We start from the raw sequence: 20,181 nt of genomic DNA on the forward strand, positions 1-20,181 counted from the left end.
AGCCATTTGCAGTTGGTATATGTTAGATTGCTGTTGTACCGTAATCTGTTTTTCTAGTGGAGTTCTGAGAGCATTGCACGTCAGCTTTCTTTCCGCCAAGGCAGAGCAGGCATTGTGGTTACAGTATACTTGACAGCTCATGGCCCAACCAGGCCTTGCGTTGTCACATTTAGCACTAGCATTGCCAGATCACTGGACATGCGACTGGCTGAGGGTGAAAAAAGTGTGTGGGGTATGACGGAGGGTGTTTCTGTACAGTAAGCCAACCAAGGGTAAGTGTAAAATAAATTGCAGAAGACTAGCTCTAGCATATTGCTAATACATCCTAGCATATTGGGCGGTGGAATCTATAGCATGATGTGCTCACCTGAGGCAAAAAGTCAGCCCTGTCATATAAATGGGGATTTATTGCCTAATGTTGGCATCCATTTCATGATAGTGCCCTCCCCTGGTATTGCATTACCTGTTATATGATGGTGATACTTGGTATATTATGGTACCCACTTCCATGTAAAATGTGATTTGTGGCATCAAAAGCTTGCTGGAGTCCACTGAGGCATAAAGATAAGCCTGGCATGGTATTTTTATTGTTCTGTAGTCTTGCCCGCTTCTTGTCCTGCAAGCCATTGCTCCATAGCAAGGGCAAACAACAGCGGGGACAGAGGGCACCCATGCCTCGTACCCCTCTCCACTGTCTGTCTAAGGGAAATAGTCTTCCCTGTGCGCACTCTAGCTGTTGGGTTTGTGTAGAGCAGTTTTATCCATGCCAAAAATCCTCCTCCCAGCCCATTGCATACAAAACCATTGAAAGCCTTCTAGCACTCTGGCCTATCGTGAACCTTTGAATCCATGAAAGTTAGAAGTCGCCGTATGTTAATAGCAGTATTCTGCCCCTTGATAAACCCAGCCTAGTCTGTGTGGACCAGTGTCGGCATATGTGGCAGAAGTCGGGTTACTAGTATCTTTCTTAATATTTTATAATCCATGTTCAACATGGATAATGGTCTGTAAGCCGTATTGTCTTGCGCCGACTTCCCTGGTTTCAGCACCAGGACAATGAGGGCCTCTCTGGTGCTCTTCGACAGTATCCCGGTGTCTCCAGCAGTCTGATTTAGTGTAACCAATCTGGGTGCCAGTTCTTCTATATATGCAGCGTAAAATTCATCCGGCAGCCCGTCAGTGCCCGGGGTCATGTTACTGGCAATGTGCTTGATGGCTGCCCGTACCTCCCGTAACGCAATATCGGTCTCCAGTTCCTCCATCTCTATTGGATCTAGGTGTATCATCTGTAGTCCCTCCAGATATTCCCGGGCTGTTGTCCTGTCACACTGTGTCAAGCCCATATACAACTTAGCATAATACTTAGCGAAGATATTATTGATCTTCTCCTCTGAATATTGCCTGGTACCCTCTTTGTCTTCTAGTTCCACCGTTGGGGAGCCCCTGCCTATATTCACCAACCATGCCAACAGGGATCCTGACTTATCCCTTTCTGCGTGGTTCTCTCAAGGTAGTGTTTGTAATCAAAGCAACTTAAGCCTCTCGGTCTGCTTCGCTACCTCCTCTTTGCTTCTTGTACTGCCTGGTGGAGTTCCAGGTGTTCTGGACGTCTGCATTATAACCCCCTGAGAGACTTGTCTGCCGCTTTGACCTCCCTGAGGAGGGCTCGTCTGACCCCCTCGGTTTGTGCTATGCACTGGTCCTGCAAAACCACCTTGAAAGCTTCCCACTTCGCTTGCGAGGATGCTGTCCTTGCATTGTCAGTAAAGTATTGTGTAATTTTACCTCTAATCACTTCTCGAAACGCCTGATCTTCCAGAACGTCTGGGTGATATCTCCAGGTGGGAATCGCTGGTCTGGGGCACGCCCACCTCAGAGTCAGCACCAATGGGTTATGGTCTGATATTGTGCGCGATAGATATTCTACAGTATGAACTAGGCTTTGTATGTCTGCCGTGTATAGAAAGGCAACTAATCGCATGTGTACCTCATGGACTACCACAAAGTAGGAGTAATCCCTGTCCCGGGGATGAAGGGTTCTCTTGGAATCCAGCAATCCCAGCGGTGTCGCCAGAAACTAAATGCTCGTGAAGCGCCCGCTGCCTAAGAGCCTTGCAGTGGGGGGTGGGATCTGTCCAGGTGTATATCGCCAACGCTATTGAAAGCTCCCCCATTATTTCAGCGCCGGTCAGATATAGAGCCAGGCAGTGACTTAGTTGGATAAAAAAGGCAGGTTGTTCGGCGTTGGGGGCTTAGACGTTCACTATGCTCAGCTTGTGGCCTTCCAACTGTCCCCGAATTGCCACATAGCGGCCCTCCGGGTCTATTAGGCATTCCATAAGTTGGAAGGGGGCCCCTGCCTGGATCCATTAAAGTATGCCCGCGCGTAGGCCGAATACCTAGTGTAATAAACTTGTCCTCTCCAGCGCCTCCGCAACGCTATTCCCTTTTTCTGCGTGAGGTGTGTCTCCTGTAGCATGGCTATTTGGATCCCCGCTGCCGATGGTAGGATAGTACTTTATATCTCTTTGCCATTGTATGCATACCCCTAATGTCCAGGTCATGTATTTATACTTTTGTGTGTCAGCCATCTGTTATTGTCTATGAAAATGTATAACATCATCTCCCCCCATGGTCCTGTCTCCTCAGCTGATACACGTTCCCAACAATCGGTGACTCGTTCTGCGGATAGTGCAACTCAAGGCCCCCCCCCTCTAGTAACAATAAACAAATCCCCCAACTCCAACTCCACAGGACAAGTAGGAAAATGCCTCCCATCCAAAGTAAAGAGTTACTTCCGCAAGTGGCTGCTTGCAGTTTGTTCAGTCAAAGGGTGTGGTCCATTGCTCCTCCAGCTTTCACAGCCGCCCCTCAGCTCAGGAACCGCAGGAAACCCCTGCGACTCCGCCCCCATAGGAACTCCAGTACCTTGTCCCTGGGTCGTTTGCGCCATGTGTCCCTCTGACTTTCCTCTTGGCTAACGCAGCCACATGTCTCTCAAATAATGCCGTCAGCTGTTTGCGGTATCACCTCAGGGAGCACTGTGCTCAGAGCCTCAGACTCACTGGACCCCTGTTCCGAGCCCGACTCTATTGCTGCATCGCTGTCCTCTGGGGATGCATGCTCCTTATTCTTTCTGCACATCAACGCCACCACCTTCATCGCATTTCACAGTTCCAGTTGTGCTTACTCCTGTGTGGGGGCCATCGGGTCCCATTTGGCCAGCCGGATTTGGTTCCTTGCCCCTCGCTGTTTTCTCTGACCGGGTTCCTGAGGTGGTCCTGCTCCACCATGTCTCTACAGCCATTCCCTCGTCTCTTGCGGGATTTGGAAGAACTCTGTTCCATCCGGAGTGGACACTCATATCCGGGCTGGGTAGAGCATTAATGGATTTATAGTTTAGTTGACGAAGTTTCGCTTTGCGCTCTGGAATGAGCTCCGTTGTCTCAGCACTTCTCTGGAAAAGTCTGGGAAGATATGTACTGTTGCATTGTTCACCTTTATGTCCCCCTTTTGGTGTGCTTGAGCTAAAGTATAGTCTCTGTCTTTATAGTGTAGCAGTTTTGCTATTACCAATTGTTGGGGGCTCCGGGCACAGGCAGTCTCATCGGTACTCGGTGAGTTCTCTCCAATGCGTAGAACTCTGACAGTCCTTCTGGTGCTATTTCGGTGCATAGCCATTTTTCAAGATAGTCTACCATGCTGGAGCCCTCTGCTTTTTCAGGCAGGCCCACTATACGGATATTGTTCTTGTGCGATCTGTTTTTGGCGTCTTCTGCTCGGAATTCAAGCGTGCGCACTTTTCTCTCAAGGGTTGCCAATTGCTTTTTCATTGCTGCGATATCCTGGGAGGTTTCCAGGGTGTTTAATTTCCCGGGATATTGGTGCCACTTACTATTATGGCCTGTCCGGCGCAAACTCGTGGGGGCAGTTGTAAATAGGTAAATCCAATTTGTGCACTCTGTGGGTGATTCAGGACAGGTCTGACCCGTGCTTGTTGCGTTGTTTGTGTTTCTAGGATCTGACCTCTCCTCTGAGGTACCAAGTTAGGGTTATGATCTGCTGTCAGAGCCTCACGGTGCTCAGCAGATGGTCTTTGCTCCACCAGGCGTTTGCCCTGTTGTCTTCTTCAGGCCTTTCTACACTTTCCAGCCCTTTCCAGTAGCTTCGTGGCAGGGCTCACTTCTGGGGGCTGAATGTTCATCTGCGCTCCTTGTAGGTTTTATTTGTTATCGTTGCTTAGGTTTCTGCTTCTGGGTATCCTTCGTCAGTAGGTTTCATTTTCTCATCTGTTGTTAGCTGCATCTGCCCCTTTTGTTTCCACCCTCTGCAGGTTTTGGCACTAGCTACGTTCTCAGCTTGCTTTTATGTCTTCATAAGGGCTTTACATTGTTGGAGCTGGTTTCCGCCCTTGCTGCCCTTTCTCTTTTGGGCTCTCCTCTCTTGGTGGGTCTCGGTCACCTCCACCAGCCTTTACGCACCCTTAGAGGCCAGGCCGCCTTGTCACATCTCTGTGGCCTAGTTGTCAGGGTCTGAGCGCTTGTTCTTTGCCTCACCGTTCAGTTGCACCCGATGTCCAGATGGCCCCTCTCTGCCCTTCTGTTCTTCGAGGACATGTTGCTACTGCCGAGGAGGGTTTCTCCACATTCTGCCCTCTGCTCCAGTCTCAGGCTCCCCTCTCAGTGGCTGATGCACCCTCGGTGCCTTCTACAGCGGCAGGCTGCGCGTGTCGGCTGCCCCAGTCCAGGTCCTCCGCTATCGATGCTTCCTTCTCCCAGGCCCATTTGTGGTCAGCCTCATCTCATGGGGCAGAGTAGCCCGGGGTCCCGTCTTCTCTGATTCCTATTGCGTGTCTTCACTGGGCTACGGCAGCCACTGTGTATCCCTTCCCTGTTTCGGGCTTGCAGTTTATTGCAAGGAAAATCTCCGGAGCACTCCGCACTCCTCCCAACTGCTCCAATCGCATCCTTGCTTGGTTCCTCCTTAGGAGCTCTGTCTGTCTGAAAGGGGGCCTTATCTGCAGACCGTGTTGGCGGGCGCACCTCTTCCTCACCAACCGCCTCACCTTCCTGGTCACTCATCCTTGCAGTGCCGTAGCGCTGCCCTCAGTTCCTGTCAATGGACGGCGCCATTTTGGGAGCCTCATGATTGCGGCCGCTGGTCCACCGATCGGTTGTCCACTTTCACTACTATAGGAGTTTATGTCGCCCCCCCGCCCCCAGCAACACTATTCTGATCTGCCCGCCTGGGGGGTTCTCTGCAGGGGCTTATTTTATCTCCGGGTGCCCCAGGATGTAGCTGGATGGTGGCCAGCCGATCGGAGCTCACGAGCTGGGCTGCTCACTCATAAGCCTGGCATAATAGTGGTAATTCCGGGTATATTGGGGCCTGCATAGCATATTAATGCTCACCCATGGTTAACTGCTGGTCATAGCTTAATAGCGGGGATTCATTTTCACAAAAATTCTACTTTCTTTGTTTGAAGGAATTCCGTGTATTTACTAAAAGTGTGTGTATGATGGCAAAATGTGTGTGTTTTCAAAAACTGACAAGGCGATGGCTGGACCTTAAAGTATAGGATTTCAAAACCTATATTTGAAACAGATATTTGTGTGATAATCAGTGCCAGTGCCTGAAACCTAGGTCTGTGATACTCACTGCTTTATTTGAGCTGCTGGTTGCGGGAGGGGGCTACTGGGACTCATTTGTGAGACCTGCACTTATTTTTCTGTATCAGACACTGATCGAGAGCAAGAGGGGGAAAACATTCACAAGGGAGAAATGAAAGACGTAAAAACCTCACAAATGCAGAAAGCATAAACCTGCAAGAAAGAGGTAAACGAACAGGGAGTGTCTTGTAGTTGATGAAAGTGGCATGAGGTGGATTCTAGACTTCGCGGCTTTGGCTTCGAACGTGTTGACAATTAATAGCACCAGATGCAAGTTTCTGAGTAGGGTTTTGGATACCTGTGCTTATTCTTTCACAGATTAACCACTGGTGATATTCATGTGCTCTGTCTGCTAATTAAACATTCAAGGTCTCAGTAACGTGAGAGACAGAACTGCTGTTTAAGCATATTAAATCTGGTTAGCTCTGCAGTTCCGGCAGGTATTGTAAAATTGTGCTGAAAGTGCACTATAGTATTTTCCCCTCATTTACTCAATTCTGTCTTAGATCGGTTAACTTGCAGCACTCTTTAGGAGTGTCAGGTTTAGTCAAGCTTTGTTGGCACTTCATGAAAGTACTGTAATATTCCTTGAGGACTCTGTCAGAGCCTGTTTTGTATGACATGCATATGGAAAGAGTGCTGTAAATGAACTATTTGAACCCATTTTTCAAAACTTTCATGAGTGGAGGACCAGTGGCTGCTGCCACAATAAAGAGGTGGGGGGGCTGGAGGGGGCAAGGGGAGCACGAGCGAGTGGGGGGGCTAAAAAAAAAAAAAGAAGGAAAAAAGTACCTGGAAGTGCCTCCTGCCTCCTGCGTCTCAAACGGCCTCATTCTTCCTGGTCCCAGAAAGCACTGGGGCCACATCACGGACTCCCTGCAATCTCCTTGTTGCTCTCATGTGAGAGCAGCGCAGGTATTGGTCTGAGCAAGCAAAAAAGATGCACTGCTCAGACCAGGAAGTCTGTGGGGTTTCTTCAGCCCGGCTGCGTTGAGCAACCAGCTGGAGAAATCTAAGTGCGCATGTGTGTTTTGGTCGGCCTGAGACGGCCGGCCAAACACATATACGCACTTAAGGAGTGGACATAGCACTCCTCCTCCCCATGCCCTGCCACTCCCTGCGCAAGCTGGCTCAGAGCCAGAAAATTACAAATAAAACAATGACATTGTTTTATTTACTGGCTCTGAGCCAGGCAGTGGTATTGCGCTCCTTCGCTATTGGGGAGAAGCTGCCCCTGGGGAGAACATCCTGGAGAAACGTTGCTCATTCAGTTTGATTCAGGTTTCATGCCCACCCCTTTCTAAGATCACCAGATGCCACTTGGTGATTTCCTTAACCCCTTCAGCGCTGCGCGGATTCCCCCGCGGTGCTGAAGGGTTCGAGCGCGGGCGGGGCCATGACGGAACGGTTCCGTCATGAGCACAGCTCAACCGATGCTCATGACGGAATCGTTCCGTCATGAGCATGGAAGGGGTTAAACAACATCTTCAGCGGCACTGTCACTCCCTATTGTTGTTCTTTTTGTCCCGAAATCCCCCTTCCTTTTATTAGACATCTTTTTTCTATGTCTATTCTACCTTATGTTGGTGGTAACACACAATGCTTCTAGTGTTACTATATTCATTTAATAATAGTTCCACTGCAATGTATTCATGAGGACTATGATGGCAGAGTTGTAGGCAGGCTATAATTGAGAAGTTTTGTAGTGAAGTGGCAATGCTAGCGGCAAATATAAGAGGGTGGAAAAGGGGTAATTTTATAAAGTTGGAAGAACTATCAGTTATCATTGCTACAAGCTAAGAACTGACTGTTAATGAAGATACAATAGATGGGTAAAGTGTTCCTCTTAAACAAAATAATGTTTAGATATAAGATATATTTCTAAAACATTATTTTGACTACAAAATGAAGTTGATCAATAATGACTGCACATTTTCTCTGTGTTACACAAAAAGGCAATACAGACGTCCACGTCAAAGCTTAAGGTTAAAAGAAAAAGCTGGAAGAGGAATGCCATTAAATATAGTAGGCAACTTCTAACCAAAATAGAAAAAAATGCACCAGAATTAACACAGTCATATTTACAATTGTGAAGTAATAAATATGATGACACGATTGCAGAAATACAATTTCAACACAAATCAAAGCATATTCTAATTACTAATATTATTTTCCTGGACTTGTGATAATCAGTCTACACGAGTTACACTTAGGGGCCGATTCTGATTTCGGTCGGAGCCCTTCCGACCGATTCGGATCATGTCGGCCAGATTCCTTTCCTACCGAGCCATTCTGATGGGCTCGGTCGGAATGGAATCTAACACGGATTTCCGGATTGAGGACGACAGGCTCGGAGAGCCCGTCCGCCGGCTGGAAATCCCTCGGTACTACCCCGGCCGCCTCTTTGCGACCGAGGGAGTACGATGGCAGTTTTTCACTGCCTTTTCGTGCTGGTTTTTCCGGCATGAAAAGGCAGTCGGAAACTGTCTTTGGGGGTCCCCAGTAGGGCCCCCATGGGTGCGAGACCGCCGTATGGTGCCCCTCTATGGATCCCTGCACCCGGTGGCAGGCACCTTGGGGTGCCGCCCACAGGGTGCCGGGATGAACTGCACCCCTGCTTTCCACGATGCAAGCATGCATTCCGCTCGGAATGCATGCTTGCATTGTGTTGTATACGAGTGCGACCGAACCCTGTTCGGTCGCATCGTACTAGCAGGGCCGTAACCGACGACAGCAGGTCGGTCGTTTACGGCTCCTGACTGATGTCGGCCGGACCTGAGTCCGTCCGACATCAGAATCGGCCCCATAGTAGAATGTTCGCTGACAATTGTTCAGGATTATAAGTTATTTGTGTAGTTTCAAAGTCGCATTGTAGCTCCTTATGTTTATAAGTCGCATATTTGTTGTCTGCTTGTAGGGGACTATCGTCCGTGCTGCTTTGTGTATCCATGGTTCCCACTAGCTCTCACGATTTTTATGTTGTTTCCATGTAATGTAAACCTCTCCGTTTGAAGTCTTCTGGGTGTATGGAGTAAAGCAACATTAAACAAAATTGCTGGTGATTTGCTGTTGCATTATGTATTATGATTCCTAATAAAACAGTAATGAGAAATGTTTATGTGTGTTTTTGTAGTTGATTACTAAGTCTGACGTTTACAACAATTAATGTATATTTACTAGAAAAGACTGCACATTACTGATATAATCGTATTCATTTAAAGGGTGTTTTCTAGACTTAAAGTGGACGTTTTAGCCAGTCGGGCGGTGCTATGGTGCTTTGTTCTCAGTGCGTTATTGAAAAAGAAACTGTACGCATTACTAATTGTTGTCAAAATCACTTCCTGGATGAAAATTGCAGGGCCCGCCGCCACACTCACTCACTTGGACCTTTCTTAGCAAGAGTTATCAAACCAAAATTCCCTCCACACTTTTGTACTGCATATAAATTTAACAGAACTTGGGTAATACTGACAGCCGTGGTCTGTGCAGGTAACAGCGGTGGGGCCCCCTTACCTGGCCCCACCGCTGTTACCTGCACAGACTGCCGCTGATACTGACATTATTGCAGATTAAGAAACTGTTTTATGAAAGCATTTTTGCTGGCTTTCCAAACATTTGAGATTAAAAATAAAATGCATGAGGAATGCCAGTTCAAGCCTGTTGTAGTTAAGAAGCATTACACAGACTGATGCTGTGCTTGGTCTGCCACTGATGCCACAAAAGAGGGAGGGGGTTGACCGGGCCCTGTTTTCAACCTGGAAGTGTATTTATAATTGTAAACACGCTGGAAAGTAGGAAGACTGCCTTTGTTTTGTTTATATTTAGACATGTAGCTCTTATGTGGATGAAAAAGTCATGTTAGCGAGAAAATACCAGTGTAGCCAACATATGCTTTCCGATCATGATTATTGGGTACCCAATATATCACTGTATCTTGAGATGAATAGAGCTGTGACACACTTTGGTTGGCATTATTGCAGATTTAACTGGAAACTCCTGTTCTAAAATGAAAGTTATAATGAAGTCCAAGCATGAGAGATTGCTAATCCTGACTTTCTGTTTATCATTGTCAGTTCATATTTGAGCATATATTCACATTTTGCTTCTGTTGTTTGAGACATCTTTAAAGTACCAATATTTGGCAAAGACTATTTCTACAAACTTCCTTTTTCAAATCCTACAAACTCTGTGTTCTCCTCTCATAATTTGGGAGCGCTGAGTAATGCCATCTGACCCAACAGCTATGTAAACACATCTGAGAGTTAAGTGTCTGACATTTACTTTAGGAACAGTTTGGCCAGAGATTTCTCAGAACCTCAGTTTTCAATAATGGGAACACAGAGAAAATGTAAAAATTCAGAGCAATTGCTGTAAAGTTTTTCTGAAAATGGGTTGTTGGTTGGGGAGGACGTTAATCCAAAATCCTGTTAGGTCTAACACAAAAGTTCAATAAGGTAAAGCGGGGCTCAACCACCTATAGCAATAGCACAGAGCAAACAGATTTAGCTCATGGAAAAATTTGTAAACTATTAGGCAGTATCAAAACAATTAAACAGTCAAAGCAGGACACAATAAAAATCCCACAACCAGTTTCTAAAATGAATTAACATTTTCATTGGAAACATTTCACAAAAAGACTAAAATCTAATAAAGGGAATCCAGAGATACGAATTTTTTAATTTTTAGGTCAAAAATCACCAAGAAAAAGTAAAGCACCAATCAGGGGCCACTGTTTGTGGTTGAGCAGGACCTAGATGCGATTTCAGGCCAAGCACAATGGAGGGGAGGTTAGATGTACCAAGCAGGATGTTTCAGTCAAAGATGTTACCTTCTGGCTGAATGGCCAATTTATATTTTGACTGACAGTGTTAGTACGGTCACCATGGCAGAGTATTTTACTGCTGCCATTTCAAGGGTGCTCACCCTGCCAAATTTTAGAGATGTCTGCCAGCCCAGTAGACTTCTCTTACATCACAGCTGTTTCTGTAAATGTACTGAAATGGTTAATTCACATGTCTTCCCATTTCTAAAGACAATTGGAGATCTCATACCATTAGGGTGTTTTACAGAGTTTAAATATCTAGGTAATATCTATTGCTTATTAGTAATCTAATCTGCACTGTTCATTACAAAAATCATACAAAATGACCAATAAAAATGCTATATATATATATATATATATATATACACACATATATATATGTATATATATATATATATATATATATATATAAATATATATATATATATACACTTTACATTTTGCTAATAACTGTGGCGCAGTTTGACGAATCTTCACAAAATTGTCAGAACTAGTATGCTACTCACCTCAGCTGCTGTCTGGAAAGTTTCAGGGTGATTCGTCAAGTGCAAGCTGAGAAAAAAGGGGACCCTAAAACACGTTTTTCCCATGCAATTTCTCATAGGGATTTTAGACAAGATTCCAGCCCGGAGTAGCCCATCTGCTGAGATCTAAATCCGGAAATAAATCCACTCCCAGGAGGTAGGATTATAAAAATGTTCCTGCCTGCAGGGAGTGGACTTTTCATCTGTTTCCCTGGCTGCTCAGAAGTGGGCAGGAAAACAGATTTAAAAAATTCTTCCAAACGCAGACAGTAGCATTTTTTCTTCTCCGTGCGGAAGCAATGCTGGCCTTTGCTGGAGGGGGGAGCCGGTTGAGACCGCGGGGCATGGGGGCTCCCCTCATGGCCCCCAACAAGCAGGTACTTGGTGCCCTGGGTGGGACCAAGCACCCACCATTGACTGACTGGCCTGGGGAATGGGGTCCTGGGGCTGAAATTGGCACTTGTAGGGGGGCAGAGCAGCCCCCTCCTCTTGCAGTAATTGGCCAGGGCCCAGGGGATGGAGCCCCTCTACCAATTTGAAAAGGCACAGAGCACAGAGAGATGGGGTCTCGGGGCCAAATTGACTTAGGAATGAGAGCCACATGTCAATTTAATATTGCTTAATGTAAAAAAAAAACTGTATATTCACTGGAAAAAACCAAAGTTGATAAGGATGTTATGGTTAGGAAATTGAATTTTTTTTAAACTTAGAATTTCACAAAAAGAACACAAAAGATTACAGAGACATTATAGTTAGGTTAAGAATTTACTCATATAAAACTACAGAAATTCAGCAGTTATGATTAGAGTTGCCAAGAAACTATTACTCTTGCCCTAAGGTAACTATAACTCACATCCTTGCTTGCACTGCAAATTACCCCACATCAGTCATGACATCTTCTATGACATAATTGATATTAGCACTGTAACATTTCCCTTTAAAGTATTGGTGAGAAAGCTGTGCATGTCAGGGGCTTATGCAAAAATGACTATGTAGGAACAATGTAGAAGGATGCCTTTAATATCTTTTTGCATTCTAACAAATCAAATTCTATCAAATCTGGTTTTGTCTGCAATGTAGTAACATTGACAATATGTTAGCTGTCTGCTCCTAGTCCTGCATTACATTTATCACTGGAGTAAGACTGGATATCTGTTTTGTTGTTTATAGCTCAGTGCTTTCTCCCTATCTGAGCTCAGTAACAGCGACAGTCTGAGTTGTCTCCTCAGCGCAACCTGTTTTTGCCTCACCTGGGTCTGCGACACTCCCTGGGACAGTTTTGCTATGATTTCCGCAAAGTACCCTGTTGATCCTGTGTTTGTCCAGGTACTGCAATGGATGGCCACTCCTTGACCCAAAGCCATACTGCCTGAGGCATCTCAAAGAAAAGACCCTGATTCTGAAAGATGACTCTTAACTTAGCTGGGTAAATTAGCAGATACTGGAGGTCCATAGCTCTCAGTTTTTGCTTAACCCCTTCAAATGATTTGCACAGCCTCTGAACTTCCGCTGACCTAGCTGCCGCCAATATCGCATCTCGGTTATGATATTTCAAAGCACAGGAAATGATTCACCTGGGAGGTGCACCCAGCAGAGGCCTGAAGGCAAATGCTTGATGCACGCTATCAATTATGAATCATTTAGACAGCTGCTTCTTGGGGGCCCACTCCAGTATCCACTTCTCAAGGAAAGTGGAGAGATCACCCATCTCTGTGGAGTCCGGGAATCTCTTTTGTGCCTGCCCCCCTGCATCTTCAGCTCTGAGTTCCGAAGAGGAGACCGCCCCCTAGAAGCTTGTCACTGCTTGGTTAATCTCCTTGAGAGTAGCCTCTGCTTAAGCAATTTTCCCCTCAGTCACCATGATTCGCTCAACTGCCTGCCTCAGGTCTTGGCAGAGGAGAGAGACGTCTGAGCGGACCATGCCCATTTTATTTTTCAGAGAGTCTTTGGATGATTGTATGGCCTGCAATAACAAATTGGGTGAGTGCATTGTGGTAAGGTTTCCATCAGAGTGGGCTCCCACCACCCCATGATGTGTCCCTTTCTGTGAGTCAACCAGGGACACTGGGGTACAGATGAATTTATTTTGGGTGCCCTGTCTGGTTGTTGTGTGCCCCTTTATCCTTCATCATGATGGCATAAATGGTACCTAAATCCCCCTGTGGACGTCAATTATACTGCCCATTGCGAAAAATGGAGAACAAGATCTATGGCTAATTAGAAAAGAAACAGGCTAGTGTTGTCCTCCGCGATGCCAGACCTGTCGACCTGCAAGGCACTCTCTCACCTCACTACACATCCAGGGTGGTACAAGCGGTCTCCAAACAGCCATATGTATTGAGAGGATGTGGAGAAGGATGATAGGAGGAAGCCGGTCTACATCTTCCCCAAACCCAGCTCCAGTAATTGTCTATAGACGTTCGCCGATGCCTTTCAGATTATTCCAGGTACAAGGCTGAGGTATGGTGGTAGTCTTGAGGGTGTGAAGCAAGTCAGATTGTTATTCCCAGGAGAAGAGACCAGCCCCTGTCTCGCAGCAGCACTTTGTCTCTTAATCAAGCATGGGAAGGATGGTAGGAATGCAAATCAGGCCAGCGCGGTGAGGGGAGTAGTATTTAACTAACCAACCTGCGGGTTTTAGAGAAACATGTCTTCTCCAGCATCAGTGCTGCTCCCTATTTTAGGCCTCTGCAGATCAGAGCTCAATTTCAAAATCACAGTACCCACTGCATTCTCTTATTGTTGGGGGACTCCTCACCATAGCGGGCAAGGCCACCATATCGGCAGTCAGTCCACAATCCAGGGCCCTGGCACACCTGAGGCCAACACCCTTGTAACCGACCTCTGACTGCTGTGTGAAATCCGGCCCCTCTGAGCCGCTGATTTACACGTCGCCTAATCAGGATAGGTCGTACCATTTCTCCTGATGGTGCAGGTCCAGGCTCAGTAGGCCCACTGCACCACATTTTCCAACAGCTGCAGACTTCCGCCAGTCAGAGTATTGTCAATGGGTTTTCAATGTTCCACACTGCGACGGGAATCATAAGGCAATATAGATTTAATAAATAATTGCCCCTATCTAGGATTATGCAGGATGTCTTGGGCCTTAGCGGAGCTCTAATGACACGCATCCTCCATTCTTGGAACTTTTGGTCATGCCAGCATGTATTGCAATAATTAAATACATAATTCAGTCCACTTTCTCCTTAACAGAGATATCCCAGTTACTAATATCAAGTAAGATCACTCATTATTACTCAAAGGATAAAAATGTTGATTCATCCATTATCTTTTCAATACTACAAGTGTCTAAGTTGACACTTTGCTAGGGATATTTTTTCCTTCTATTTAAAAATAAAAAACCCTCAGCCTCTGGTATGTATCAAATCTCTCACAGTCTTTTCAATGAAGAATATCTCAGTGCTATCTACAATGCCTTTATAAAATGTCATACCACTCCAATTTTCATCTTTCTTCTCTTTTCCATTTCTATTGACGAAAAGAAATAGGGGCTATTCAGAGCCTGGCTGGAGGCCTATCAACCTGCAAGGTCTGTATAGGCTCTGTCCTTGGCTCCCAGGCACATGACCACAAACCATATTAAGAGTTCCAGGTGAAGCAAGCAGGAAATGATATGCCTTCAGTGGAGGCACATCTATTACTTGTCCACTCTAGGTACTGAACTTTGCCAAACAAGCTATCGAAGCAGGAGTTTGTTTTTACAAATCAAAATAGCAATAACCCTCATGCAATTTGAGTTTTCTCCATCTGAGTGGGGGCCATCGCGCTTTTATGAGTGTTTAAGTGTATAAGTAAGAGACTCCACACTTTCCCAATTATTGACCAGGTAGGACTTTAAGAACCTGATGGATAAATAGGAGATAGATTTCTGTTCCCAAGAACTCTACAACATATGTTTTTGATTCCTTATGTATTTAAATGAGAGGCTTGAGTATGTTAAGGGGAATATGAAATAGAGAATTTCTTTGATTGCACGTAAATATATTTCAAATATTTAGGAGAGTCTGCCACATATTAACAGTAGTAGTATAGTATATAAGCGGTGAAAGATACACTTATGAGAAGTTAATATCTTGTGATGTTAGCTATTAAGGATTCTCAGAAATTTGGAAAACTGAGAGGAACAGTAATACAGTTTGGGAGAGATGCGTAAAAAAGGAAGTAGAAGCAAAGACCATCTAAATTTGTTGATCAGCGCAGATCACCATCGTAGAAAATGGCTGTCCTGAAACTGGCTTAATGTTTTTAATGTAGAACATAATTATATGTAATTATTCTGATGAAAGCTGGATATTCATCATCTAACCAATGCTTTGTCAACAATTTGTGAACAAAGTTGATATGTGATCAATTATTTAGGTAGTATATATAGGAGAGCTTCTGAATTGATAGTCCAACCATTTTGGAAAATAAATAATCAGTTAGAATTATCTCTTCTATCAGGATTAGCTATTTAAATAGTGGATGAGAAGGGTGACTGAAATAGCATGGATAACCGTGTTTGTATAAAATATAGGTATGTTATTTGCATAATGAACTTTAGTAACAAAAGAAGATGTAATTTAATTACAACACGTCTGTATTGAAACTAGAAGAAAACCATGTACAAGCAGTTTATTTTTTTAAAGGTTTTTTTTCCTTGTAGGAGATAAACTGTCAAGCTTTTTTATTAGAAGAAAAAGGGAAGGCAAAAGAAAAGGAAAGGAATATTTGAGAGGCATCACATTTCAGTGAGGATTTGTAGATAGTGCCTAAATATGCTTCATTGAAAAGTTCAAACTTATTATGAAACAATTTGAAGCATCAAATTGGCATCATATGATATTTCAAGAATTGATTTAAGCAACAATAATTTACACTTTACATTGCCCTTAAAAATGTGTGTTGATTCAATGGTTTCTGAAATTTAGCCACAATTATTTTCAAAACTACTGTAAACCATTCTTTACTAGAAAAACCTTTAGTAATGTTGTTGAAAAACAGACTGCAAAAATCGTCAAGATAGAATTTTTCATTGTATTTAATTAGTTTGTCCATACTTTAATTTTGGGCCAATTCACAAATATGTTTGGTACCAGAAAACCAATGAGCACAAGAAAATGTTGTAAACAATGCAACTTTTCAACGTACCTGCATAAGCGTGTGATACAGGAGAATACTGTAAGAAATGTATGCACACGTTACACAGATATAAATTCCGACAGTAATCATAAAAGTAGGCATTCTCATGGAAGCATTAGTGGATGGACTAAGGATATGCTTTGTAAATGTTGTTATCTCTCAAAAAATAGAAACCATGTGGGGCATTCACAAAAAATGTAATGCAAGTGCAAAACCAGAGACTTCGAGTGCCCCGTATCAACAGTGAAAATAATGCCGGTGGGCCCACATTACAGGCTATCATTACAGGTTAGCCCATAATTCTTGGGATATTTATTGCACCTGATAAGTTCAGACTCCTCCGGATTAAATTTTTAATCTGTATGTAGTGCAGCGAATGAATCGCCAAGGAGGCAATGGTAAACCTTCCTGCAACAAGGAGGGCCTTCTTGCACTTCTTCATATCAGAGGAGTGGCATTTGCCCCTATATAAGGATGATATATTTTCAAAATTTAACCTCGACAGCTTCGGGCAGCTCTTGATTATGTCTCTATTAACAGATATTTGGTATTGGTGTATCCATTTTAATGCATTTTCAACCAGCTTTCATCATTTCATAATGCCAATTCAAATTAAGACGTTAATTTCAAATGTGATATTACTTCGTTTAATGCTATCAAATTTACTAAAAATTATTCTTCGAAGTATAGAAGAACATTGCTCAGATATTAATGAATTTGGAATAAGTTGTTCAAAAATTGTGGTAAAGTGCACGCTGGTGTACTATTCTTTTAGGTATGTGTAGAAACACAGGTGTTGTGTTTTCTAAGTCTTTTCCCATGAAAACTAGAGCAGGCAAAAAAAATTACAATCCTACAACCTACACATTCCTAACTTCACATATAAAAATATATATCCAGTCACAAGTGTGTGCAAATGTATACTTATATACATAAAATTTAATGTAGTAAAGCATGCATAAGATATGCCTGAGTAGCACTGTAATATATAATCGAATTTGCAAAACATCAACTAGGTCCAAACACAAGCATGAATTAAGCTTTGCTTAGTTAACACATCTATCACAACTTCTCTGTAGCTTGGTTTGAGGTATACAAATACGATTCATACAGTGCATATATTTATGAACCTGCCCATTGGTATATCAGTGGATATATTTATGAATCTGCACACTGGTATTTTGGGGTTGTAGGCCTCTGTTTAACTTCAGCCTATCATTTGTGTCACAACTCTATTCATTTCTGAATGCTGGCGACCCCAAGCCTTTTTCTAATGGGTTCCATGTCAACCGCAACATATAACTTGACTCTGTTCTATGACGCTGGGCCTTCTGTGGTATGGAACTGGCCTACCAACTACAGGCCTCTACCTCTCAGAAAGCTTCGATCTTGGAACAAAGGTCTGATACATTTAGGCTGACATGGATCCAGGGGGTAATTCCATTGAGTTGGAACAATCCATTCATGTCAGTGCCATTGGTTATGCTGTATATTTTTGCATGTCTAGGGCTAAATATTTGCATTACTCCTACATGTGTGCAGGGTTTCAAGGTCATCCACGTGACCTCTCAATTATCTGTTATGAGCTACACCAAGCCATGGTTTATCCTCTATTCATGCTGCAGGGTGCGAAACTCCTGGGTGCCATCCTGCCTATGGCAGCCTAGAATTCTCCAAGGCAGGCACGCAAAGTCTTCACCTAGCCTCTGGGACAGGTAATTACAAGTACATGTTTTCATGTTACATAGAGTTTTTTAAATACATGTGACTACAGTGCCTTGTCTTGTATATTTTTTCAAAGCATTCATGAGTATTTCCCATTTGGGGGACCAATATACGTGTTGTATGTCAGTCTGATTATAGAAATATGAAATATCAACCTGCACGAAAATATATTCTACAATTTGAAAAACAACTATATTGTCAAGTAGCATGTATATAGGTAAGTGCAGATTTACTGTTCGTAGCTTCTCACCTCCTATCTCTCTCAAATATATATATATTTATATATGTGTGTATATTCTGCGATATATACTATCATTGAATGAAACACACTTAAAGGTCAGGCATAGTTCAAAGAACACAAATCTGAAAAAGCCCTGTATCTTCTGCTCTTGCTAGACAGCCTTATTTTTAACATGCCATTGGCTAAGGATTGTTCTGCCATGGTGAGGAGAAAGGACTTGATGTTTCTTGATGACTGCTTTTTTGTTTTTCGTGCCATTTGCCAATTGAGGTTTAGACCGTGCCATGATTTATGGCATGTGATTTTTGCATTGAAAACCAAAATGGGCACATTTTGGTGGTTTTAAGCATTTGAGGCAGAACAATAACTCAGTTTACAACTGTTGTGTTTTTCAGTTAATGTTATCTTTTGTTTATGGTGGTTGAATTTTCCAAATCCTGGTGCTCCCAGCCTTTGGCCTGGTGCAGTGGAGATGGCTTTAGGGACAAAGGCCTGGGCCGGTGCCCAACCCAGCATGAGGAGCACAACCACACTGCACACAGCCTACAGCTGTGTACAGGGGGAAGTTAAAGGCAGACAGCTGCACCCATGAAGGTAAGCGCCGTGGGGCAGTGGGGCCGGGTGGGGGTTATTTCGACAGACGACGACGAGGGAAAATTAAATATTTAATTTTCCCTAGTCATCATCCGTCAAAATCCCCCCATGCCCCCTTCCTGCACTACCGCTCTTACCTGCACGGACCGTGGCTGAAAGCAGAGGTTGGCCTGCTGCCAGCTCCAACTTCCAATTCACCATGATGCGCACAGCTTTCGGCTGTGTGCGGCAGGGCTTGGGCACTAAGAACTTGCTTGCGGCCAGGCCATGCGCCCTACCCACTGTGGGGGGACAACTACTGGTGCGCAAGGCCATCAGCCATTCACAGTCAGAGCTGTGTGGGTAACCCCCGCTATTCATAAGGGAGGTGCCCATATTGACTGGCCTTTGGCCACGCCTTTCATTTTTTTTCCAAATTGTGAATCCTAAGTAGAATGTAAATGTAAATGTAAATGTAGTTGAGCTTATATAGCGCACAGCTACCCGCTGTGGGTTTCCCGGCGCTTGCTTAGGGAACCCGTCCTGGTATTCCCCTGTGAGATAGCAGGGTATCCACAAGGTGAAAGTCAGGCATCCCGCCGCGAGGGGCCGTTGTGGAGATTAAGCAAGCTATTGCCCAGAGTCACAGAGTGTGAACCCGTGAGTTGAGGAGGCACCGGGGCGAGAATTATCGAGTCCATGGAATTTTTAGCCCAAGACCCACCGAGGCGGGGAATTGAACCCTGGTCCAGGACCGATCTCAGCTTCCGGGTCTGCCGCCTCTAACCCCTGAGCCACACTTCTCCAGAATTTGTGCCTTGAACCTTGCCAGAGAATCTTAATTCTGTTTTCTGACTCGTAAATAATCTACACCTAAAATGGCCACCAGGGGCAGCACTGCTGAGCAAGTACAGCAGTCCCCATCTGACATTGATGGTGCCAAGGATTGGTGAGACTTAAAAGGGACTCGCAAATCTCGTGATTTTGTAGACTTTTTTTAACTTTGAAGGAGGGCTCTAAGCGTCTATCAACTATTGAGTTAGGGTTAGGGCTACCCTGAGCATTAATATAATCTTTTTTTCATAAATATTTAAGACACAGGGACTAAGTCCAATATGCTGAAATGACTCTAACACGAAAAATGATTCTTTTGAGACAGCGAATGATATCTTGTCTTGGTACAGTGGTTCCCACTTTGAAACCGCAGCACGAAAAGGAATGACTGGACAAAAACGACCCCATCCAGTCAGTTCCCTTTTTCTAATTCCGGATTCTGAATAATTTGCAATTTCCAGCTTGCAAAGATTTACAAGAATGTAAATTGTTTAAAGCCCACTCAGCCTAATTTCTCAAAAACTATTCATACATTTTCCCAAAAAAAAATATCGTCAAAGTATGTAGATTTGTCTTTAGGAACAGTAAATCTATACTTACATATACATGCCCTCCTTCGTGTTTGTAGTTGCAGTTGATGTTGTTGCAAAT

The 20,181-nt window shown here is 44.2% G+C and overlaps 1 protein-coding gene across 3 annotated transcripts in view; it reads left to right on the forward strand.

Annotated features, from left to right (window-relative positions):
- Nucleotides 1-20,181, forward strand: part of BEGAIN (brain enriched guanylate kinase associated) — a 937,901-nt gene that overhangs the window by 171,014 nt on the left and 746,706 nt on the right. For 2 of the 3 annotated variants that reach the window (XM_085628030.1, XM_085628031.1), the window contains exon 2: nucleotides 17,783-17,872. The exons of the other annotated variant lie outside the window; for it this stretch is intronic. In XM_085628030.1, coding sequence (XP_085484156.1) covers nucleotides 17,783-17,872 — 90 coding nt within the window. The remainder of the gene's footprint in view (nucleotides 1-17,782; nucleotides 17,873-20,181) is intronic. 3 annotated transcript variants of the gene reach the window in all.

Source organism: Triturus cristatus, chromosome 9, assembly GCF_964204655.1.
Source record: "Triturus cristatus chromosome 9, aTriCri1.1, whole genome shotgun sequence".
NCBI classification, from domain to species: Eukaryota; Metazoa; Chordata; class Amphibia; order Caudata; family Salamandridae; genus Triturus; species Triturus cristatus.